Source organism: Acyrthosiphon pisum, chromosome A2, assembly GCF_005508785.2.
Source record: "Acyrthosiphon pisum isolate AL4f chromosome A2, pea_aphid_22Mar2018_4r6ur, whole genome shotgun sequence".
Classification (NCBI taxonomy): domain Eukaryota; kingdom Metazoa; phylum Arthropoda; class Insecta; order Hemiptera; family Aphididae; genus Acyrthosiphon; species Acyrthosiphon pisum.
This window is the reverse complement of record NC_042495.1, coordinates 83,082,207-83,110,203: the sequence shown is the minus strand read 5'-3', so window position 1 is coordinate 83,110,203 and position 27,997 is coordinate 83,082,207. Positions and strand designations below refer to the sequence as shown.

The window sequence follows — 27,997 nt, the reverse complement described above, 5'->3', positions numbered from 1 at the left end:
CGGACGAGTGCGCGCGCCCGAACCACCACCGACCGTATCCGACGCCGCCCGGCCGCCGCCGCCACCGCCACCGACGCCGACGCCGCCGCAGTCTGTAGGGTCAAAATAATCGCATCCCATATCGCTCGAGCGCGTGTGTTCGTCCGTCTGTCCGTCCGTCCGTCCGCGTTTGTCTCGCGTCACACGCGCCCGCGCCACAACGCACGCCCATACCGTACGCCGCCGTCGACGTCGCCGCACGCGCCGCACACAAGGTGCCAGCGTTTTCGCGGTCTGTCGCAGAATATTTTAATAATAATAATAATAATAATCATTATCGCAGTTCGCACTCGTGAGCCACAATATAAGAAGAAGACGACGAAGAAAAGGGATTTCTCTGGCCGATCGAGGTACTGGGAACACGCATTATAATACTTCCGGTGAGTAACAATAATAATAATAATAATTGTATGATGTCCCAGGTCCCTTCGACACCTAGATTCCTAGGACATCATAATATTATAGGTACACCGTCATAATAATATTATGTTAATTATAATTAATAAATATTTATCATACAACCGCTCGTCCTTCCTCCCCCTTTCCCGTCTCTTTACCGAAATTCACTCGCGATTTTCTTGGCATTTTACGCGCGAATTTATTATTGGTGCACTGCTCGCAGTACATAATATAGTACCTACGCTCCGCGCGTTCCAATGCAACGGTTATTTTTACGACTCAGGTACTTTTTTTCGCCGCCGGTCGTGACTATAGAATATTATGCTATAATATAATAGAATACCATCATACATTATGTTTGTTTTTGTTAAAACGTTTCATTAACGAGTGTATAATATAATAAGTACATTATATTTTATTGCAATACGACTTATTGCGACCCAAACGGAACACGGTATAATCCGCAAACGGATAAACGATAGATTATTATGATTAACGTTTGATTTTGTCAATTCGATTATTTCCGGCGATAATACACTTGTCAGTGAAACTTCGGTGTGCACACTATCATTATCATTTGAGTAACTTGTACTTTTCTACATTACAACACATTGTTGGGACAGATTTAAAATTAGAACGATTTAAACGAATAAATAAAGGCCGGCTATTAAAACCATTAAATATGCCAACAAAAATAGTTGGCACTTTTTACCATGGTCAAGGATTTTTGGAAAAGGTACAACCTACGTATTTCATCTTCCGGTTTCACTAATCTTATCCTAAGGATATAGAGAAAAACAATATTATAGAATAGAATAAACCCCCGAATAAACAAACGGTTTGATTAATTGATTATATTATTACGCTTAACATTAAAATACCTGTAGACCTGCTATTAGTCCATTTTCCTTCGAAATAGTTAAATGTAAGAAACTAAATATTTTTTTATAATCAATTTTAATCGTATAATGTTATTATAGGTTAGTTTAACCTACCTTAGTAATGTATAACTATATAATGGCGTTACAATCTTATAAAGTCTTTCTACCTGGAACAGTTGAATTGCAAACGTTTTTAAGGGCTGCTGCCTGCTGAGTATATAGTAAATTGAGTATTTTATTAAAGAAACTAAAATATTATATTGGCAATGATACGATAATGGTTGTGAGAGGTTTGTGGGTGGGTGGGTGAGTGGCTGGGTGGTTGAAAGGGATGCCAAAATATATCCACCCCAGAGGGCCAAACATGTGAGTCTGCTTCTGGTTACTTCACTATCATATACGTGATAAATATCAGGATTAATAATATACACGTTATAAATAATAATAGTATTGTTTTTTATTACATGTTGTATACAAAATATGTGTAAAATTAACATCTTGTTATTTTAACGATACCTAGGTATATCATTAATAAGTAATAAAAGTATCTACCTAGGTATTATGTTGTTTCAAGCTTGGTGGTGTAAAACTAAATTTAACCTTAAAATATGTTCGTTAAATTCTGTTTAATAAAATAAATTATTGTATATTAATCAGGAAGTATACTTCCCCAGTCGTGACCTTAACCTTGTTTTTTTAGTGAAAACCTGATCAATGAATATAGAATAAATGGCTCAATAATGAAATTATATCTATACTATTATATAATATTCATTAGGTAGTTCATTATATTAGTCATACCTACTACAAATTACAACTACATCATGGTTACTGTTGTATATTGTAATTGTGATCGGCACTATAATTTTTACGTTACCGCTAACTCTCAATTTGATCTCTTGGTATAAAATTATCATTCCACTGGACATATGCACTATAAGATTTTTGACTGGTTATGTATCATAATTTTTCGTCACTTTTGATTCGTGGTTTAATTTTTCGTCGACATTTACCAATGATGTACAATGTACATACATATTTAGTTTAAAATAAGTAGTTTTATATATAATATATTAATATATAATACATATACTATGAATTATGATAAATGATCGTACTAACATATTTATTAGATTTAATTAATTGGAAATACAGTTTTTATTGCTACAATATAGTTGGTATATGCATACAATTCAAATCAGAGATAGACCATAAAATCGGAAGTATGGATATATTATGAATATTATAATGTATATAGATATCTATGAAATAAAATACTCGTATTTAAGTAGGTATATCGTAATATATATGGTGTATATAATATATATATATTTTTAAAAAATAGTCTGTGTTGACAGATATATTATGGATAAATCAACACAGACCACGGGACATCATATATAATATTTATGGTAGTGTATTCTCAAACAAGTACCTGTATAATATTACAATTTCACTTTTTAAACATTTGCCTATGCAAGGATCCAGAATTACTCATCTGGAAATTATTACAAAAATTATAGATTAATATTGAATAAAATGTATGAAATAATTTTATATTTGTAGGTACCAAACATAATCAATCATAATTAAAGTAATTTAATAATAATAATTATTATAGTATGTTAGGTAATATGAGAATCAATTTAAAAAAAATTGTTTGCCATAGGTACGTTTGTTAACATACAAAACGTAGGATACCTACCTATCTGTACGGAAATAAATGCTGTAATTCTGTTATAGATGATATTTTGTTATGCGTTTTTCGAAGCATTTGAATATCATATTTTATCACATCAATGTGTGTAACTATAATAATTATAAAATCATATTTAAAACACTATACCGATAAGAACTTTTCTGTGAAAATATTCAAATTAATAAATGTATAACAAAGAAAATATAAACTAATACATTTCTACAGAGAAAACACCGCCAGAAATAATATGATTCCTTAAATATAATATTATGTGTGATAGGTACATAGGTTAATGTACAAAAAAAGTAAACCATATAGATATAATTTAGTATCTATACGGATGAAATCAAACGTAACTATACCAGCATGTGTGATTACATAGACATTAATTATATGAGGAATTAAAAAAAAAATGTGATGTTTTATAGGCTCGTACGTGAATTTTGTGTTCTAGAAATATGATTGCGTAAAAAATTGAATCTTTCACCGCTTCCACACCTTGTGATTACATATTATCATGCTAAGCTCGTGTCACTTTGTGTTTCTTTGGTTCATTGCATCTTAAAAATATATTGTACTTTAACCGTTTCACTTCCATTCTGTAGCCTATACAATTGTTTGTTACATTGCAACATCACTCATGGGGTTATAGAACTATGAAAACAGTCAACAATTACTGTTTGTGTCACTTGGCGTATCTAAATGCTATTAATAATATTATTAATATATTATGTGAAAAAACGAAGATATTTAACTATGATACGATTTGAAAACTAATGTCAATAATATCGTTTAATTTATTGGAAATATATAATATTATATGAATTTAATACTTAAACCTTAGTAAAGGTAAGTAATACCTATATAATACTCTTGTTTGAGTAAACTTTTACCTTTCTAAAACTATAAAAGGCGTCCGAAACGATAAATGAGGAAAAATAATTATTACTACCCGATGAAAGTACCGATTTTTTTACTCTTTTATAGCTTGTCTTAGGTTAGTGCAATTCGTTATAATTACGTCAGGATATGCCAATTTACTGCCACATAATTTTCACTTTTCTATATCTATTTGAACCATCATTCATCACATTCAGTAGAAACATTTAAATAAAACAAATAATATAATAGTCATTGCTAATCGTACTTCTCAAACAATCCAAATCAAATAAAACAAAAATTCATTGATTCCATGAAGTATAATATTGTCTACATACTTTCTTTTAACTATAATAATAATTATTACGAGAATTATTATTATATTAGGTATAGGTATACCTATTATACTTAATCTTAAAGCCAATCAATTACAATAATTTATTGAGTGTGAAGTTTCACATTTGCACCAAGTTATATAGATAACCATTAAATATATTTTATTTAAGTTTAAATACATTATTAAAAAAAAAAAATGTAGGTTTACGATGCTTCTTATACTATTAGGTAGACAGAATTTTGCAAATATTTTTACTTCTAGACATCCGATTCTTTACACACAATCCAACGTCTAGACATTCAAAACTGTTTAGGTATTTCAGTTTAAATTCAGAGTATAAATGGCTGGATTGGAAATAATACCAGTCGCACCCGTTTCCCGTCCCTTTAACAGTCGATAAAGTGACAATGACGCCATACGCGTATAATATGTCGACCCACAATACAGGTAAAATAAATTATGATTCTATTGTATACGCATCACAATTCGTATATATTGAGGGATATCTTTTATATTATTTCTCTAACCTTTCCACTTAGTTTCATATCTGAATTTTATCTGATATATTGTAGGGGATAAAAATGACCAAATACGGTATATTATCCATTAATCCACTACCATTCCAAAAGAATGTATAGGTGTGGTAACATTATAATATAATTGTAGTTAGAAATTCAGAATGTAAGCCAAGAGAACATTTCTAATTTTGATCTATTTCCATGCGACTATAAACTAAACTGTCACATTCACGCATAACACATAGGAAAAATCATACTATGTATAATGGTAAATTATGCTACTATAGACGTTTTCAGAAAATTTGGGAAAGCATAATAATATGTACATATACAAAATGTATACTAATATCACATTATGTCCGTAAAAATCCAAATAATTAAACAATGAAATATTTCTACAATTTACATTACATCCATTTAGATGAAACATATGACGGATGTGTGCAGCGGGCTATTAATTGTTTTTCTCTCTGACCGAAGTCGAACATGGTGAATTCATGTTCAGCAAAACTAATCTTGTGTAGTTAGCTTTAATATCAGAGTGAATTGAACCATGAATTGAATATTATTAAAGTCAATGTTAAGAAAGTTATCTGTGTTTTTACGTTGACTTTTTTCGGTTATTTAAATTATTTATTTTTTTGCGATATCGCATAATATGCATATATTATATATTATATGAGCATTTTCTAATTGTAATATTTTACATACTCGTTACTTGAATACAAATCGACGTAAAGTAACAGTAAACATTGGTAATGTTCTTAACTCTATAAGTTTGATAATAGGTCAATTCACTCTTATATTAAAGCTAACAACACAAGATTGGTTCTATTGAACTCAAATTAATTCCCTATATTATTGCGGGTTGGCCCAGAGAGAGAAATCAAAATATAGTGCGCTGACATCCTCTTATAAATGTGTTCCGTAGTCAATCGATATACAGACACGCGAGCGCAACATTTATACTTGGTCAATTAATACTTAAAAAATACCCCTCGAGGTACCTGTCAATCATACTGGCTGATGAACTGGCTAATGGTATACTCTGTGCAGTATGCATGTATTATTCAATTAAAACCATTGCACCACAATATAGACACGTGCGTTTTACTCGATTACTAACAGTTTTTTTAGCCTAGTTATACCGCAGGGTACCTTCATTTTATAATTCACGGTTTACGTGCTGAATCGTTGCACATTTTTAGAAATGTATTGCCAATTTAAGAACTTTCTAACAGCAACGCTACCAATTATAATATAGGTAACGTGGCTATATTGTATTTGTTAAATCAATTTAAATTTTTTAGTTCCGTAAGGTCCGTTACTTTTTACTATTGAACACGCGTATTGTGCAAAGTTTTTTTAAAATATATCGATAATACTTTATATTATTCAATATTAATCGCAAAAAAGTTTTTATGAAATATATAACTACTTATTATAAAAAGATTAAAGAATATATTATTGTGGGTGGCTATATTTTTATCCGTTGTATTTATAAGAATACATAATAATGAAAATTGAATGATGACCATGTAACTATGTTGTATATAATATGGTAATTAACTATTTATTTATAAAAATAAAAAAAAAGTAAAAGAAATTTAAATTATTATGTATAAAATAAAATATAGTTAAGTTTAACATTATAACATTAATTTAGCTGTAGTTTTAAAATATATATATAAAAAAAAGTATGGGACGAATGATTAAAAATATCACAATTTAATATGTTTAACCTTCACATTGACTTATAACCATCATTTCATAAAAAAATTGATTTGAAATGTATTGAACATCATTACACTGCAGGTACCCTTATCAAATAAAAATGTAAATAAAAAACTGTTTTTGATATCAGAATGGTGACAGAATCTAGTATACTATAAAACGTAGGAAATAGGTAGATATATGTAGGTACCTATCTTGTCCCCGTTAGAAATTTCAATAGCTTGTTAAAGCTGTATAAGTATACGGTAAAATCGTTTAAGTCTTTGCGGAGTAGTACACATATTATATAGATAGATTAAGATACTGGTCCTATAAAGGCACGCATACGGTCAGCGTAATATAATATCGGATAGTTATAAGTCTACAGCTCTTATACTATTCTCCCGAAAGAAACTTTCCTACAGTTTATGTTATTGCGTTAGGTCAAAACAATAAATTATCTTTGTCGGAGGTCGCGTCGGTAATACGGTCTGGTCCCGCTAAGGCGAGGGTGCGATTCCTGACGATTATGTAATTAAATTCAATTTATCTAAACTAACCAGGCCGGTTCACGTGCAAATGTATAGTGGACACGGTGCGGAAAAAAAACTTAGTAAGTATTATAATATCATAATAATTTATATAGTAGACCGGCCGACCACGGGACACCGACGACAGTGGGAAACGAGCAAATGATTTACAACAGGAAACATAGTTGTACCGTATACAGTATACACTCATGTTCTTATATACATATTATGTAGATTATAGTATTATACAAAATACATCACACGCATTCGTGCCCTTTTAAACACTTAAGGCGCGGGCCCTTTACACGTGTTTTCGGGTCACCCTGTATGGCAATTTATTGCAAGAATATGTCATATCCCACACGATCGAGTTTTCTCACGTTTTCTCCGTGCACACTATACATATTATAATGTGTAATAGGTACTTAAAAAGTTGTAATATCTACTCGCGTGATGACAGCAAAACGGATGACATTTGACATTTTATCATTATTATTTTTTGTTTAGGGGTTGGTACGGTGAGGGGGTTACAATCCAGGATTTACGTGGTCTGTGTTCCATATCGTATATAATATATTATTATATGAGCTGAAATGGTGTGTGCGTACCATCTGGTCATGTAAAATATTCAATTAACTCGAAAACCCGCATTGTCCTGTTGGGCCGCACACGGGAAAACGGACCCGTAGGCGGATCATATATATTATATTATTATTATTATTATTATACCATATACGCGTATATGGTTTTGCGCGTGCACATGTGGTCTTTAGTCTTTTGTTCAGTGAAAACTGAAAGTCGCTTCTGAACATTAAATACAATATAAACAAATACAAAAGATTGTTCAGATATCATGTACATTTTTTAAGGGCTCGTGACATACGTTTTTCATCCCGAACGTGACAAATTCCAAAATACAAATAACTTGATAGGTATAGGATTTTTTACTAATAGATTTCAATTCATCGACATGTGGCTTACATCGACATCGGATGTCAAGTGAAAGCAAAAATGGCTTTGCCGTCCAATGTGTTTACGACTAGAAAAGTTATTCCAGTTTAGTAGCCATATAACATTATTTACTTTTGAACAAGCGTTCAACAACAAGTGTTTCATATACACAGAGTGGTTCGTTAAGTATGCTCACCCCTATTTTTTTCTGTAATGATGTAGGTAATCAAATTCTGATTTTTTAAATGCTTAAGTATATAGGTACTAAAGTATAGGTATTTCAAATATATATAGATTTAAAAAACCATTTAAGGAGTGTTTTGTGGAGAGTACCAACTACTTTTTTAGAAACGAGAATTTCACTTTTTTCTGTAAGTCATATGATTTTTTTAAATGTTTATGTTTCTTAATACATTTGAATTGGAACGAGTGTTTGTTGAACAATTTGACTTTGTGTACTAAGGGGTAAGAATAATAAGTTCATGGGTTTGGAAGGTATTATGACGGCTATGATAATTTAAACACTTTAATGATTAATATCACGGACGTATACGTCCGTAATTAATATTAACCATCGACATTTTATAATTTGTAAGTATGCCTTAGTATAAATGTATAATAAACACTAGATTCAATATTATTTTCATCCCTAAGTGGTATAAAAATCTAAACAATCGGAAATATCGTCCTTAAATAACTTTATAAATTCATAAAGTCAGAATTCAAATAAATCCATTATTAAATTTAAAAAAAATGGGGGTGAGAATGTTTCGTTAAATCTCCTGAAACTCTGTATTATAATAGTCAATAGTTGGGCATATATAAACTATAAAATGTTGATGACTAGCATGGTTAAAATACAATTTAAAATTGTTTTCATAATATTTTATACATTTTATATAAAGACTAGTTACTATCTTAAATCATTGATACATTTTAAATCAACAATAATGTATCTGTACAAATTATTTCACGTCTTATACCTACTTGCATTTTTACCATGTTTTGTAAATATATTTCGTTGGTAAATATAGAAACGTTTCTAACTGTTAACTTTAAAAGGTGGGGCTAAGAAGTCATACAGGATTTTAATTTTTTTTTGTACTGTTTAAGATAAATTATTGCTTCAGTTAATCAAGATAAAAATTGGTTGTATAATCTAATTACGTTTTATTGCTGCATAATTTTATAATATGCTATAATATTTTTTTTTAGAAAATCGTTACGTTTTTATTTTTATTATCATTATACTCATAAGAACAGTTATATAAATTTAATTTTTAATAAATATAAATGCAGTGATATAATTTGCAGTATTATTACAGTGAGTTAGTTCTGTTTGGTTTTAATAAATAAATATTTTTTTATTGTTGGTCTAGGGTCCTGCAACTGTGGTCATTAGCTGTTGTAGGGGTTACGGTTGGTAGGGTTGGAATGGTTGATATGGTTGGTACACGGATGTATATAATATACACGTGTATGTGTGGCATGGTTTTTGTCACTGATTATCTGGATGGTCACCCATCCGGGAATTAATAGCAGCGGTCATTGCTCACTCTCAATCACGCGCAAAATTAAATATAAATTCATAAAACTGATTAAAAATCACTTTTAATTTGAAGCTCAAAACAGAAAAAAAAACATTGATATTAACAAATAACTTATAATATAAGCGGGTGAGAATTGTATATCGTCATATAACCCACTAAAAAATATAAACAAAACAATTCGGTCCAGAACGCAATTCATACTAGGTATGACCTTTATTCAAGATAAGAATGATTGGAAGCACTTTATGGTACTCTCTAATTATTAAACCATTTTTTTTTTCATGGTAGTTTTGTTATCACCGTATACAGGAGCGACTCCAGGTCAATTCCATGGGGGGAGGGGATATTTTAGTCTTTAATACCGCTTTGCTAAACAAAAATTTAACATTTATTATATGCTTATATAATCTATAGGTATGTTTGATATTTGTATCAATGGTTTGTATAGTCAGTGTACAGACAATTAACAAAATGTACAAAATGTATTTATCTATTAGCAAAAACAGAAAATCTCACGACTTATGGAGGGGTCGTCGCTCCCTTCGCCCCCTTCCTTCTCGGGGACGCCTCTGGCCGTATATGTGTTATTGATTTTTTCAGATTATTATCATAAAATAATTTACTTTTTCAACTGATAACTTCTTAATGTATTAAAAACTGTTTTGATCTAAAAAAAAATATTTTATCTTACAAACTTCAATTATTTGACAGTAAACTCAACGTTTTTCGTTGTTTTTAACTTGTTTCTTGCTTGTGCCATTATTTTTGGTATGTCTTTGAATTATTTTAACTAACAATATCTGATCTGAATTTCCAACTAATCTAATACAATTTTTGATTTTGTAATATCATACAATATCTATTGAACAATTTATAACTCTTAAAACAGTTTTCAAAACTCATCATTCTTTACTGTGATTCCATAATAATTTGTACAGTAATTAAATTGTGTAATATTTATTTGCCTTCTTGTAGCTTGCGTATATCAACATAATATTATATACACCTTATAAGAAACAAAAAGTGACATTTTTTAAATGGCAGATTGCTCCTATAGAAAACTCTTTGCTCATATTATATAAGTGACAAATGTGAATAAAATAATTATGCAATGATAACTACAAATATGTATAATATTCATGCAATTTCTAAATTAAACTTAATTTCTATGCAAATTATATTTTCAATAAGGAAATCGATGTGCCAGTTGTACCGATCTATTACGTCGTATGACAAACACTACACGAATACTTTATATGATAAAATAATAAAAATCCGGTACCTTGTACCAAAAGATTAAAAACAATTTTTGTGGTTTTCGTCCATTTCTTTTTGCACGATAATTTACACACAAAACGTTTTATACCAATTTTGATGATTTTTCACCTTGACTTATGTGATTTTTCAACTGATCATTATTATTTCAATAAGTACCTATGATGATTATTTTTTGGGGGTCATTTGATAACACGTCACATATAGTTAGGACTAATCGTTTGTCTCAATCTTATTTGAGTTCCCAACTTGAGTAGTTCATAGATCAAACAATAGTTTTAAATTATAATTACTATTAGATTAGTTTATACAAAGGTCGTTCTGAGTACTTGAATAATCGGGTTTTGGTATTTGATAAGTAATTCTACTCTCAACAAATTACAAGCAAGGTAAATATTTTTTCTGATTAAATTATAATAATATTAAAAATTATTATAATCAATAAACTATTATCTGTCTAGAAAATACAGCATTGTATAACCTTTCAAGCTATGAATAGATTATAATACGATTGTGAAATTAATATCTAATATACTTAATCATTATAGTTATATTATTATTATAGTTTAATAATTATAAATTTATAACAAATTTACATAAAATACAATTGAATTAGTAAAAAATAATAATAATTACTATTGATTATAATTGTTATCAACTTATCATGGAATATAGTTCCATTTATGTTTACATTTTATTTTAGTTGTTTACTTGAGTACATTAAATAGTAACATTTCCTTATTTACTATAGGTACCGAGAACTAAAATAGTATCGAGATTTCAATCGAACAAATAGATTAATATTAATTCAATTTGTGTCATTGAAAAAAAATTGTATCCAAATCGTATTATATTATTATTATTGAATGTCAACTTCTTCCATGTTTATACAGTAATTTCTCGTTATCCGAGAAAACTTGATATTGTTGTCAATAAAAACGATAAAGATACATGTAGCATATTATAATATGATACGTTATAAACAGCAAACTATTTTACAGACGTTTATAAAAAAAATTAACAATTTCAAATTACAAATTACAAGATTATGTATGTAATATTATCTTCTGCAATAGTCAATATTGAAATTGTAACCGCTGTATTAATTAATTAACAGAATAATATAATACACTAAAAATTGTTTTTCAATAAAATATTGAATTTCCAATTGAATTTTATACAATTGAAATTTATTTGATATGATTATTTTAAATGAATACATTTATATTTCACATAATTTGCGTACCTAGAAGTAACTATATTAAACATATAATAATATTATTTCATAGAATTCATAAAGTTATAATATAGGTAGTGTGGAACATTGATTCTTGCTACCTTGACATACATATTAAACAGCTAATTTTCAGGAAACTGTCAAACATAGAAAAAAAATTATAATAATAATAATAATAATAATAATAAACAAATAAATCGTATGTACTAACCAGTTAAACGGGTTTGTATACATTTTCAAACGAATTCAAAATTTGGTTTTTTAAATTTCTATAGGTACAAAGACAACTTGGAATTAAAATAAAACAATTTGTTTTTATAAAGTTTATCTAATGATAAATATAACGTTATTATATTAAGTATATCAAATAATGATACTTATGTTATTCTTTTCAAGTCTTGAAACAATATACCAAATAAATTCCGCTTGTTTGCTCCTGCAGCGCCAATTTACGCGACAAGTATAAATTTCTTGTGGCTGACGCTATACGGTGTACACAATCGCATGATAGGTGTTGAGGTCCTCAGATTTTTTTTCCAATCACGTGTATTATAATAATACTTACGTCGAGAGCACTTCTATGGGTTCGGCTTGTGCGTACCTACCTATAGTCACAAGGATAACTCACCGCTTTTCTATTTTACCACTAGGTATAATATGTTTTCTTGTCTCGTTGAAGTGTTGTTTAATATACTACACAATGTATTTTTACTTACACTATAATAGCTAGAGAAAATATTATGTTTTTATCCGCACTTCCCTTTGCCTCCAGTCGGACGGACCAAAGCAAAACAAATGACGGTAAACGCGGGTGCAACAATACACTCGTATACTGGCGCCAAGGACGTTATGGATGTAAAAATAGTCATACCGTAATGATAAACATTGTCGCATTTAGGTAAGTGGGATATCGTCACGAAATCCTTCGTTGTCCCATCGAGCAGTAATAATGTGACATATAGAATTGACAATATTATCAAATTCAAGTAGATGCCTAATGCATGTTTTTGTTTTGGTAAAATATATTGTGTTAGTCATCGCTTAAAACATTTTTAATTGATCTCACGTCAAACAGTACAAAGTGCACTTGGGAAAATTGATGAACCTCAGGATGAGTTCATCAGTATTATTCCTAGCTACGGGAATTCATCTAGATTTCGATTACCATAGTGGTGGCGACGACGACTGCTGCAGTTACCACTGACCGGGTACATTATGACGCACTCGCGTTGTACTATATGCGTGACAGCTACCCGTCTGCCGGCGACGTAACGAACAACCGGTTACCATCGTCGTGGATAGCAATCCTGTTTAATATGCTTCAACGTATTCTTCTCTCAACCACCCTCTCCTTATAATGACGAACCTGCGGCAGACGCGAAGACAATAAAAACGCTCCTACATTTTTTTTTCGTTCTCCAATTTTGTCCTCTATTTTTTTTTTTTATGAATTGTTATGCTGCGCGTATTATACGCGCTCACGATCTAGCTAGGTGGTCTGACTGTGATTTTTACGGAAATACGAGTAGAATACATGTCAGTTTGTGTTTTGGATTTTTTTCCAACGGGTTGAAATTATACAGAAAACCTCCTGGATTTATGTGTTCTTAACTCTTGAGCTACCCGTATTACTGCGTCCACCAGGCGCATAGTTTTTCGTAACTATTGTAAATCCTACCGAAAAAACCGGCGCATGATCAACCAACGGTACACGATATAATATTTTTTTTTTTTTCTTAACGATCAACAGCTATAGTAGGTGTATAACGTCATAATAATAATATATTAACTTTCAAATAAGTACTTTTGTTGTTCGTGTAACATATTCAAAACAGTCTAAAGTACCTATACATATACTTTATATACACACATACATTATACATCCACGAGAAAAAAAATACAATGTCTTTAATGCTTTTTGTATAGTACGTTTGTGTGTATTTATTTATAGGTATAATATCACTGTGCTTAACATAATATACGACTAGCCTCACTCGTAAAATATTCCGAAGGACAAAAATCAAAACACGTTACAATTAAGCATTTTGATACCATCTAACAACACTGCAGTTATTATCCATAAATGACTTGACAAAATATTGTATTGATGACTTGTATAAAATATTAAGTTTAAGAATACACTGCTATGGGTACCTATTATAATATTATTATTTCGATAATCAAAAATAATTATTGCACATGACGATAAAAATTATATTGCTATTTGCCAGCAGTTTAACATGTTTGCTTATAATGTTTTCAACCGTGGTTTCTGATTTTGTTAAAAAATATCTGTAATAGTATCAATTTTATAATATTACAAAGTCTTATAGACTTGATGATTTAATTAGCACATTTTCTAAAACTCGCATAACGAAAAACAACATGATAGTATAATAAATCCATCGGCTGCAGAAGGTGAATATTTTTAGAAAATTTAACGCTGGAAATTAGTTTTATTTCAACGATGGTGCGAACGGATAATATGAGCATGCATAAACAACACTGGACGTTTCGGTTAACCACCGGTCCTCGTCAGTTATTCACGGCCACAACACTAATCATATTGTAATCGGCTATATGGTAGCACGGATTCAATGATTATATAGGTATGAAAAATTCGGTATTCTCGTTTCGAAACCGGCCTAGAAATGTCTCGATATAGGTATATATAGTATAAAATATTAAACCTACCTAAAACATGTAGATACTAACTATTCGCTTTATTAAACAAGAATCGAGATTTAACAACACAATATATTATGCAGGGTATCCATTTATATATATTATAATAATACCTTTCCACGAATTATTTTTTATTTACGTCTCGTTATTATTTGTTTTTAACGTAAAAAGTAACCCGCCGTTCACATAATATTTTTTTTAACGATAATCACACGAACAAGTCGCAGTCTAGTGAGTTCACCGTCATGACCACGATGTCGTCGACTGTTGCATGTTAATGTTATAATATTATTATTGTAGGGCAAACAACAAGTGGCTGGGTGCGTGCTTTTTTTTAAACGGCTATCGAACGCACATCGTATTATTGTCTTCATACACCTGCAAAAGTCTCGTCCACTGCGTCTGTCTGTATTCTTGATCATCACATAGACACACCCGAACAAATTATTAAGTGAAACACAATGGACGCAAAAATCGCGTGTGTATTTTACTATCACAAAAACGGCTTAGAACCTAGGCGCACGTTCTATGCAAATTCATACAATGTGCGTTTAACGAACTAGGTGACAATAGCGCCTACTGAATTTTTTAAATATAATAATAATATGTAGGTAGGTACGCGTAGTTTTTCATATACTCGTATATACCTATATCATATAATAGAACTGCGGCTACAAAAGGGGTTTTGAATTGCAAAACAATATACAATGATATTCAAGGTCCATATTCATCGCATGGGTTTTTTCAATTTTTTTTTTTATCCGGTGTAACATTGTTTTGAAAAAAAATTTGCCAAGTTTATTGATCCTTCGGATGCGGGCGTATAATACACATTTTTTCGTATAATACTATTTAATATTATCATAGGTTATACCGATAAAGAACAAAACAAAAATGTAAAAAAACCGGCAACGCACGCGTATACCTATACTGCATCGTAGAAATTTAGCTCACCGTCGTCTGAAAAGTAAACATGCGCTTCTATCGTATAACGTGCGGATACATTTGAAGGAGAATAAAATATAATAGTAATAATGAAAATAAAAAAAAATCCCATGTGCGTTCTTCACGAGACCTGTGTACCCAATTAGGAAATTTGCCATCGACCAGTCGGACGGGTCCCGTGTAGACACGGCGGTACGTCGAGTAAATTGCTGCGTGTGTATATCATATAATAATATATACCTTCGTATGTCATGTATAATAGTAGATGAGTGGTCATTGGACGCGAAAATAATATACGACATTAAATTCGGTTCTCGGAATCGGTGACGGACGAACGCCGCGGATAGATGCATCGCACGCACCGGCCATGTGGGAAAAGTTTTTTAAGGGTCGACTTTCACAATATATAATATAATATCGTATATGTACTACACGCGCCTAACGGTGTGCGTGAGTTTGCGTGTGTGTGTCTGTGGTCTGTGTGTGCGTGTGAGTACGCGATGTCGACTTGACCCGATAGGCGTTTAAGGTGTGCATTTAAGAACAATTATTATTGTATTAGTTCCACAGATGGTTTTTAGAAAATACTGTACGCAGGCACTTGTTAAAAAACGACAGACAAGTATAGGTATATGTGCACATAAAACATAATAGGTACCGCGTTTCCGGAAAAATGTATTTTTGTTTGAAAACTCGACGAAAAATAGAGGAGTAAAAAAAAAACGAAATTAATCGATTATACTATTGTCAATAACCCAATGATTAGCTGATTGCCCGGACGATAGTATCTTCTTATAGTAGGTAAAGCACCTTAATTGTTTTTTGAACAATTTCTACAAAATGAAATATATAGTTTTTTATTTTTTATAAAGAGAAATAATGGCGTTATAGTATATTATTACATGTAATTACATAGCTAAACTTTTGTGTTTTTACTACCTCGTTACCATTCACCAAAATAATCAGCGATTTGTAAAATAGTTGAAAGTTATTTTCGGTTAAGAATAAGTGACGAAATTGGCAGGATTGGCATTTGCTAAAATATAATATAGGTACTTATTGAGTTAGGTCGCACCAGAAAATTAAAATTGGAAGACATTATATTATAAATGAGTTCTGTTACTTTAATGCTTGTAAAAATAAGTTATATTTATATTTATTTGCTGTTTGTATTGAAACATTTAAACATAATTAAGCAATACTTATTAATGTAACTTATATATATAGTTATAAAGATTAAAATACTAAAAAGCCAAAAGGTTATGTACAAAACGTGTTTATTTTAATTTTTTTTTAAATATTATTACATGACCTATTTTTTAACTGTCAAAAATAAACTTATATGTATGGAAAAAAGGAGAGCTAAAAAATTAGATACTGTATGGAAAAATTCTGAGTACGTATCTTTAACTTGTGTAATACGATAACTAATATTATAATGTTAGTAAAGCCAAAAACCATAATATCATGGAATCTAATATAATTTCTTGCTGTTCCTTATGTAATTTTTTAAAATTTTTTTTCGGTTGTACAAAGAATTTACACACATTTTTAATAATAATTAAAGTTTACAATGAAAGAAAATAAATATATATATACATATATCACCTTTAATCACATGCTTGTGGTGGTGGTTGAGAGTCATAATAACATATTAATATGAACAATCTAATTATAAAATATGAAAAACGGACAGTAACTGAATAATTCATACATAAAATTAGAATGCATAAAGCTAGGTAATATATAAAATTGAAAAAGTTAAATATAATTCCTTAGTAGTTCTTCAATACTGAAAATGGCCAAATCTGAATTTTTTTTATTTTTGTAGTTATCAACGATTCCCATTACTATAGAATATGTCCCTTTTTATATTTATAGGCATCCAGTAGTAGTTTTTTGGACCTAGATGACTATCTAGAAACTATCTATCATGAACTTTGACCAAACGCTTTTCTTGAATACTCTGTTCTGACATCAAACGCCCTATTTCCTCTTTTAACTATTACCTTTTTCATATCCAGAAACGTTTCTAAGTTTTTAATTATGTATAAAATAATTATTTTCTGATATACAGACTCTTATGGTGACATATCTAACAACATTTAATTATTATTAGTTATTAATTATTTTTTTTTAATAAAGTATATCTTTACGTATACCAATGAATGTTATTCCTGTTTTGATTCCAAATTCAGGTAATCGAATAAAACATTTCACTCAGAAGATTTTCACGAAAAAATGTGTTTATTTTGCAATGTACTTACATTGGATTCATAATATATATATATAAAGAGTATTTATTAGGAAGAAAAAACAATTATTCCGCTTGGGTCTTGTCGTCTTATTAACTCTAACTACCAAAAGACAAACAACTCTTGATTGTTGAGAATTATTAAAAATTACAAAACGATCTGCCACCATCATCTAAGATTAAAACCACAAGATTTCAAAACGATTACGTGATAATATAATGATTATACCTACGTTATTTTCATTACATTTTTAATAAAACACTCATGACAGTTATTACTTATAACACATGCAATATGACCAAGGTTCGCATAATCGTGTCAATGGGTGGAGTCTGCAGTATTTTTCGGTCGACGACAAAAAGAAAAATGATGATTTAACTTTGTTTGACGTGCTGCCTATACGAATGTAACATGGTTAAACACGCCTCGGTCGCCGGTGGCGGTAATTACAGACGAACTGCACATAGAATATAATAATAATATGCCATTTGGCTTTGCACAGGTAGTTAAATAGTGACTGCAGGAGTCGTACTCGAGTGTTGTAGTTGTCAGAAGTAGTTGGTCATATGGATAAATAACCTCCCTATATAACCACGGTACAGTTCAAACATTACCACAGATATTATAATGCACATAACAATATAATATGTAGGTATATAATATTACATAATATAGTAAAACACTAACACCATATGGGGAAAAAAACCATGTGTACCGATGTCGTCGATGCTGGTAGGTACTCGAGTATATTATTATAATATTAAAAATACAACACCACTTAGTAATCACTTTAATACTATAATAGTCAGTCGTACTATTATTATTCTTAGTTCAAATGCAGCTTAATTTGCATGGTAATATTTTATTCTGTTATTGGAATAATGGAAATTATTTATAAAGTATACTACCTATATACCTAACTATTGTATTGTAGAAAAGTTATATTTCTGTTTTATTAAATATTACTAAGTATTTCATCTCTATACTAGGTATATACAGTAAGTTGTATACCAGATTGTAGTCGAATATAATCTCGCAATATATATTAATATGCTTTTTATTTATTGTATTTGTGAATTTTCTAATAACATTTTCATTTAAATTCATACAAACATTAATATTTCAATAAGCCACCCTTAAGTTGTACTATCCTTTAACGAATGTTTTTCTGAATAATTTCAGCATTATTTTTCCATGCATTAAACTTATTCAATTTGAATCCATGAAAATTATTTCATCATAATATTATAGTGTGAGTGGATCTTATAAATTTGTAATGAATGATGCTATAGCTTAATAATATTTATGTTTCATCCCAACTAGCGAAACCTATACATACATGCCGCCGACATTGGTAAAGTATTAATTTTTTTAATACAACTGGTTCGTACATTATATTTTAAAACGGTTAATTAGATAAACAGTACCTACCTACCTACCTACCTACCTACCTATAGGTCCATCGCTACATGATATAAAAGTTCGAGTACGATATTTAAATTAAAAACTTAGGTATATTAAAAGGTTATCATTTTATTAATTCTTGTTAATCTTATTAAAAGTGCCATATTATCTTGACTCTTGTAATTTAAGTACTTTTGAATTTGCATTAATATAAATTCTCAGTATTTATAATAATAATTACACATTGGTACGTAATATTACGAATTGTAGATTTGTAGGCATGTGAAATTATTTTAGTTTTTCTTCTTTTTTTTCTTTTTAAAGAACAATTCGATTAAATCTTGTTGATTAGAATGTACCAATAACCATTTTTTGTCAGTAAACACGTAATCCAATAACTCATGCACATTATAATATATAATGAGTTTATGTTCAAACAGGCCCTTCAAATTATTTAAAATACTAATAAAATATTTTTTGTGATGTATTTTTAATTTTTATGCATTCTAAATAATGATAACGACATAATATTATTATGGTACAGGCATAATATCAAAATATGTGCTTAAAAAAAATTTCACCAATAAAAAAAAAACAATTTTTTCATGCTTTTATAAACACTTTGTATACTATGTGTAGATGATAATATCACATAAGGTAAAATAATATTAAACCCTACCTATATAACAGATTTAGTACCAAATAAATAAACAATTAATTTACTCCCGGCAATCATACCGCACTCAATAATTTTAACTCTGTATATGTATATATTTATAACTTTCTGGAATGGTAGTCCAACAACTGCGTATACTCTATAGTTGGTTTTAAAATTATTGTATCCCATTAAAATGGAGTTGAAAAATATATTTCGGTCTTAAGAAAGTCCTGCGGAAAGTCAAAAATATATTTACCTAAAAATATGTCTGTATGTCTGAATCACGGATATCTACTCGAGTAATCTAACCGTGAGTAGATAACGGTGGTCGAGTAGATAACCTTAGTCTATACGTATAGGTACACATAATTAAACCGAATAGCGAGCACTATATGAGCCATATGGTCCCAGGCCCCTTATCGTAGCATACGGAACACTTACTATAATAACTATATAAGACATGTTTTTGTCGTTTGTGAAACTGTAGAAAAAAGTCCGAAGACATTCGGTCACATGGACTTGGGGCATAGCAAAGCCGATAAACACTACAACGAATCGTATGTTTAATGTGTCGTGTGTTTGAAAACAACGAGAGATGTCAGTGTTTCTTCGGCTGCTGTCGTCTACAACTTACTGGTGAACGATATAATATATTAGGTACAATATTCACGAATGACATTGGGATAAAAGTATTTTGTAGTTGAAACCTACAACTACCGAAATCGTGATGACAGTTGCGTTAAACTTAGCCAAAAAATTTTATTTTTTTTTTAATGATATATTAATTACCTCGTAGTTTGTATGCATTTTATTTTATTATTTTTTAGCGTTCACGGATATAATAAGTGACGCGTGTGGAATATAAAACGAGACTAGCGTATTTCAGAAAGTATAAATTCTCGTATTAATGACGTTTATATTTTGAACAAAAACTAATAATTATAAATTCGTTTTCGGACTAAAGAACTTTTATATATGTGAACTGTGCGGAAATGGTCGGCGGTAACGACTAACGAGACGACACGTGGCAACAGTCGCTCGACTGGTGCAATGACTCTTGTCCAACATTCAACTAATTGCATTTTCAGTTATTGTTGAAAAGTGAAAACGCGAAAATGGGATGCAAATCCATATATCGAAACTGCGTCGGTAAACACTACCAGGCACCAATGGAAAGCCAATATAAAGCCGGCCAGCCTTTATTTTACTATAATATTTAATATTACTATCACATTGTATCGTTACTCCGGATCGGTAATCGGTTTATAGGTCTATACAGGGTGATTCATCAAGCATGTTTGCCACTTTTTTGTTCTTCAATAATTTAAATATTTAAATATACCTATTTATTGACCTTATTGTCAAATTCTCGAGATTTTTGTACTACTTAAGGAAAAAACTCATGTGGTGATATAAACTTCTGTTTTATAAATAAGAATTTCACTTTTTAGTGCAATTTATTAAGTGAACAATTTTTTTGAAAATTTTGATGTTGGTATGTACATAATTCAAAATTCAAAATTCGAATGAGTTGTTTTTCAGTTATTAAAATATATTTATACTAATATCTAAAATCTGAATCATAGTCCTTAAAAACGGTTTTACAAAAATATAAAATAGAGGCGTAATATTGATCTAGTATTTATTATAGGACTATATTTATAAATTAAAATAATCACTAGAATTATTAAATCACCATATTATCTCCCCCCATCCAATCCAATCCTAATCCATTATCACCTATAACATTGTGCTTGGATCACAGATAGTCGATAATTAAAAGTCTGCAAAAACTGCACGATGCCCCTGTCGGTGAATCGCCCTGTATATCAATTTAGTATAGGTAATAATATGGCCCATATGTATTATATTATATTATTATTAGGCTATAGGCCGTTTGTCTGCAATGACAAAAAATATTCGATTACCTGTTTGATTTCCCGTACCCCACCACCGGAGTAACTAGTGATGTGTCGCAGCAAAACTGCTTATGTCGGAATCAGGTTAACCGTCCGGGTTTTTTTTTTTGCCAACACGTCGGTGAAATTTGAATCGTTGTTTGAGAGTCACCAAGAGATTTTGCAATAGCTATAATACTACAGGTGCCTACCTACACAGCGGGCAATATACGAACATTTGTCACGATCGGTAATAATATTCGAAACGGCCCGGACGACGGCGATCGAGCTGCTGATATTGCGCCCGACCCATTTGTCTGCGGCGGTGATGAATTAATGCATAATATTATCGTGTTTGGCTGCAGCTGTAACTGATGCAAATCTACTGGATTTTACCGAATTCAGTTAAATATGTTGTGCGCTGCAGTATTACAATATAGGTACCGGTTTCACTTTTCACACGTGCTCCGCGTTTTTGTGGCGGACCATTTGCACACAATCGATTCGGAAGAAGACCGCTGCGATTATTGTACCGCCGCCGCAGTCTATCCTCTTTCATTCTTTCCTCCCCCCCCGCACTCGCCCCGGGGCGAATCGAGTGCAACGTCGTCGTAGCAATCGTATAGCCGTCTCCGAGGAAACGAAACACAGTATACTTGAATAATATTATTATTATCCGAAGGCTTTTACTGTAACGAAAAATATATTAATAATATACGCGTGTATAATTAATATTACAGTTTGCCGCTCGCGTTTTATTCGTTCAATGTTATCAACGTACGTCTACCCGGTTTAATGTGTATAACTGAACCAATTTTATCTCAGAGTAATCCGATACGGCGTGTGTATAATATTATGTACGTAAAATAATATAATAAATGTGTAATAAGTAAGGTATTGATATCGCTAACTGTCCGTTTTCAATAAGTCTCGTCTCGGCTTCTGAAACACACTGCTGCGACGTATTATTATTATTATTATTATTATTATATATTTTAAGGGCAGCAATTGGTTTCCACCAGACCACAACACTCACTCACCTATATAGGAAACGTGTACCTACGCGAATATATAATCATAATTTAATATCGTTGTGTCTACAGAGAGACTCTCGCGGGTAACCTCTATAATATTATAATATTCCTAGTGTATTATTCACACTAGGTTGTGTCGTTCATTTCTCTCAATCATTATACATCGATATTTTGATAAAATATTAAAATAATAATATATCGCATTCCCAAGTAAATATACGTTCAATAAAATTATAATTTATGGCCGATATTCAATGTTATTGAACATAATATATGCATGATCATAATATTATTATGTCTATACGAACAATATAATTAATTTAATACTGCATTATAATAATATTATTATTACGAAATTATTAATTGTAATCAATCAAAGTTGTTTTGAATAATAGGTACACGGTTTAAAACGAAAAATGTAATCGATACAATTAAAATTGTTTACTATTAGGTATTAAAAAAATCAATCATACATTTTCTGAACTTAAGTATAAATTCTACCAATAGTATTAATTCGTATTAACTGCTACAGTTTTGACTTAATTCTTAATTTTTTTTCAACTAAGCGAAGCGTGATTCGAAGGAATATTTTATTTTTTTGTTAAATTAAGCTTGTTATAAATAACAATAACTTATCAGCTAGTTTAGGTTATAGTTTTTCACTCGTGTACTAAATAGATTACATTTGTATGGCAATGTGTGTGCCTTAAATAATATTGTAAAACCATAAATTAAATCATTAAAAAGGATTAGAAACTCGAAATATGATTAAAGTCTTATGAATTATGGGTTATAATATAATATGGGAAATGTTACCAAGAGGAAATGAAATGTCGGAAATGTCCAATCGGTGTTATGCATTTTATTATTTTACAAGTTATACACTTCAATAGTGTTGTTTTATTTAATAGCCAAAAAATTAAAATAATTGTAATCTACAAATGTTTGTTAGTAGAATGTTAAATCATATCTCTTTGGTTAGGCCAGAATAAATTATAATTTATATTTATTTAAAATAAAATAATTAGTTTTACTATTTATTGGATATAACTTAATAATATGGACCTTACAATGTCATATCCCTTATTATAAATTGTAGAATATTTATTTTGCTTTATTTGGTTGGCAATTATTTTTAATATGACTATCTACAGCTACGGTAGTTAACTAAATATATTACCCAACTATTTCATAATTATACTCACTTAAATGTAATATTTCTAATATTCCTAAACAGAATCACATTCTTAATATAGTATAATATTAAATAACCGTGGCTTGTTGGTAAATAATAACGATAAGGGAAAATAATTTTGTTATTATTATTATCCATAAATAATCTAATTAGAGATTCTGTGAATAAATTACAACTTTAGTAACAATTACTATGTCTCCTAGTATCTACTCTATGCATATAAATAAAGCCTATTTTAAAATATGAATTAAAGTTTAAACAGAAACATACCATCAGCTAGCATCTTCACCTTAGTTTACTCGGGACTTATGTCTTATATGTTATAATATATTTTGTGTTTAATCTATTAAATTAATATTCATGATTTATTGAACTGTTTATTAAATAAATACATAAATCAATAATTACAAAACAATAATTAATTTGATATTTTACCACATAGTGAAATTATTACTGTTCGCTTATCAAAAATTAAAATATCAACGATGTGCAACTGAATATAAACTTAATTATAAGTTTAATGAATATGAATAGTACATAAAAAATAGTAATGCTATAATGTAACATATCAATATGTTACTAATATTTAGCATGCAGTTTCATAATTGGATATTATTTAATTATGTCACCATCAAACATAAACATATAATAAAACTATATTATTTTCACGTCTTACGTATTTTTACTTTTGAACTAAAGCATTATTGTATTTAAGTAATTTATAAATTGCAATCATCATTTTAAATTCATATATTTATTATAATTAAAATTTGCTACAAATATTCTTCCCCGTTGAAATACTATTTTCTTTTACAATTCACAACTACTTATTAGTACCTGTCCTCGGTTTTAAACGCAAATATTTTGACTGCACATATTATACCAACTATATTATAATAATTGTATTAATAACACATTTTTATCATTATACAAATTATTATATTTTTTTTACCAAAATATAAACAACTATTTAACAAGATAGTTATAGGTAAACACTAGGTATAAGTAGTGCATTCCATATCGTATAAATAAAATCTCGTACATTTTTATCGTGTTTATTATTTTATTAATCACCCTGTTACCTGATAATTAATATGTATTCTGTTATTTTTTTGTGAGATTAAACTATGCATATTACTGACATATTTCAAATACCTTTTAACATGACTCCTAAGTCATAATACTAGAAAATATTTATCATACTTTCTATACTCGCTACTAAATTATTGTTAAATTATAGCACATAAATTCTAGAAATGGATACATCTGAGAACAAAAAACAAAATCAATACAATAACATAATATTATTATCGTAGTAATTTCATTCTGAAGTCATCTAAATGTTTTATTTTTTATTACAGGAAGAAATGCAGTTATGATCTCACAAGTCATGCAAGCACTTACGGTCCTGTGTGCCTTGTTTATTGCAAGCGCATCCGCTACACCATGCCCCCACCCGTGCAAATGTTTCACCACCGAGAATGGAATACAAGTAGCTAATTGTACCGACTTACCGGATCAAATGACGACCGCATGGCCACAAAAAATTCTTCGAATTCACTTCGAAACTGATCGTGCGTCAACGGTTATGTTAAAAAACAAGGCTTTCAAACACTTCCCGCGACTTACGTATCTAGATATTACTGGAGGCACGATACACTACGTGGGAAATTTGGCGTTTGATGGGTTACCGGAACTTGTGGAACTTAATCTTGTAGGAACGGGTATTAGAAAACTACACCGAAATACATTCACGAACAACCGGAAACTGGCATTCTTGTCATTAAGTAAAAACCCTAGACTCTTTGTGGGTCCTTCATTCCTTGTGTCTGAATCTATAACCGAGCTTGACCTATCAGAATGCGGGTTGACCACACTGAAAAGTGTGTATTTCAAAAGTTTACCCAATTTAAAATACTTGTTCGCAACGAAAAACCAGCTCAAATCACTAGGTTCACAATTTGGACCTTCCGGTGTGAAGTTTATAAACCTTGCCCACAACCAAATCGAATACATTAACGAAGACTTGGAAGCTTATAAACGTTTGAGAACAATTGATCTAACCGGAAATCCAGTTAACTGCACGTGTGAACTTTCGGAAATTGATAAAAAATTATCGTCTAGGGGCGTGGCTTTTGGAAATTCAATAACATGTAATAATACAGGAAAACCGTTGGGTGATATGTTTGAAGTATGTTCAGACAAAGAAATGATGGGAGACGACCCCATGGACATATACCAAGCAGATCATTTATTAAAAATCGAAAAAAGTGAGATGCATTCTTTTGAAGAAATTGATGATTCTGGTTCAGGTTCAGGCAGCGGTGATAGTGAACCTACGGTGATATACGTTAAAACTACAACACAAACTGAAATCGAAGACACACAAAATAACACACAAATTGACGAAGTCAAAAACAATACACAAGTTGAAGAAGAAGTATTTACCAAAACTCACGTGGGTGATACATTTATAGTTCCTAAAATCGAAACGACTTCAGTAGAACCTACTACTACCACCGTGGAAGTATCGTCCAAAGACAAAACGGACGACACTACTATACTCCCGAACGAGGAAGTAATGGTTCACGTTCAACCTTCGGTCAATCCGCTTGATGGAAATTCATCCACCATGCGATCCAGCATGGACCGTGGAATTGTCTCTCAGACGATACAAGCGCAAGCGCCAGAAGACGAAGACAACGTCCAGACACAGGTAGCCGAGTTCCTAAAGACTAATGTCTATATAGCTGGAACAGCGGCCATATTGCTAATAGTCATCGTAGCTATTGTGTACAAGGCCGTGTGTTTGGGAAAATCACGGAGTCACAGTATTGTGTCTAGCAATGATAAGTCCGTCGAGCTCAAAGATATAAAATACGAAGCAGCCAACACGGACGACGCACGTGACGATTCGCCGGCTAGTTCGGTGGAAGAGAACCTGCTGGGAGACCACGATAGTGATGACGAAGACGACAGTAGCGGCCCCAACGAAGACGATGCATTGTCTTCGTCACCGGTAACCAATGGTCACGCTCAAAATGGTTTGTTGAACAGCGTCATGGATGCGGTGAAAAATAACGAGGCGCCCACAGTGAGGACTACACCCGGCGGCCAAGACGTTCCTACCAGAGTGATAGTGAAATTGTGTGAGACTCCAAAAGCCTCCAAGCCAATAACAATCAATAACGTCCATTAAGTACTCCACACAACATGAAGTAGCTCCTATATATTATTGGACGACGACGAAAAACACATATCCAAATATAAAATTCGTAGCATAATGTATGTTTACCATTTAAATGTATTAACGGTACCCCGTGTATAATTTAAGTTTTAACAGACCATTTTAAAAAATAAACACCCACACAACAATAATCATACGAATCAATCAATATCTCTGGTGTATAATAATATTATGTACTAGTTGAGAAAACTACTGTTGGCTTCATCGGTTAACTTCGATCCTAGTGGTGTCATTGTTGTTATTGTACATCGATGATTCGATTTATATATTTTGTTTCTCGCCAACTTATAGATAGTATAGATATGTCATCCCGCAAATCTTAATATCTGTTTAGTTTTATAATGTCATGATTATATGTTTTTATAATCAAGCCTATTTTCCTGGTTAAAAGATCATACCATATAATATCCATACTTTTGGAAGTTCAAAACACTGTAAATGTACATTTTGCTTAAATATTTAATATTATTTTATTTATTGTTTTTCTACTATTTATTTTTTAATGATCTGTAACTTATGTTAAATTTTAATGTAAATTGTTTTTAATGTAGGTATATACGCTACGTTTATTTGTTTTTTTTTTTTTTTTTGTAAATAAATAATTATTATTGAATTTTACAGGTTTCCAAATTGAATTAATAATAAATAAACTATTTTTAATTATTCTA

General features: G+C 30.6%; 1 protein-coding gene across 1 annotated transcript; it reads left to right on the top strand.

Annotated features, from left to right (window-relative positions):
* The first annotated feature begins 28 nt into the window (after positions 1–28).
* On the top strand, positions 29–27,759 carry LOC100570959. Its single transcript, XM_003245675.4, has 2 exons — positions 29–419; positions 25,444–27,759. Exon 2 carries the CDS (start codon positions 25,458–25,460, stop codon positions 27,279–27,281), a length of 1,824 nt encoding a protein of 607 aa, XP_003245723.1. The 5' UTR covers positions 29–419; positions 25,444–25,457; the 3' UTR covers positions 27,282–27,759.
* The last annotated feature ends 238 nt before the right edge of the window (positions 27,760–27,997 follow it).

Bases quoted from the DNA above. Each gene is read 5' to 3' on its own strand.
- LOC100570959 (XM_003245675.4), top strand. From the start codon at position 25,458: ATGATCTCACAAGTCATGCAAGCACTTACGGTCCTGTGTGCCTTGTTT.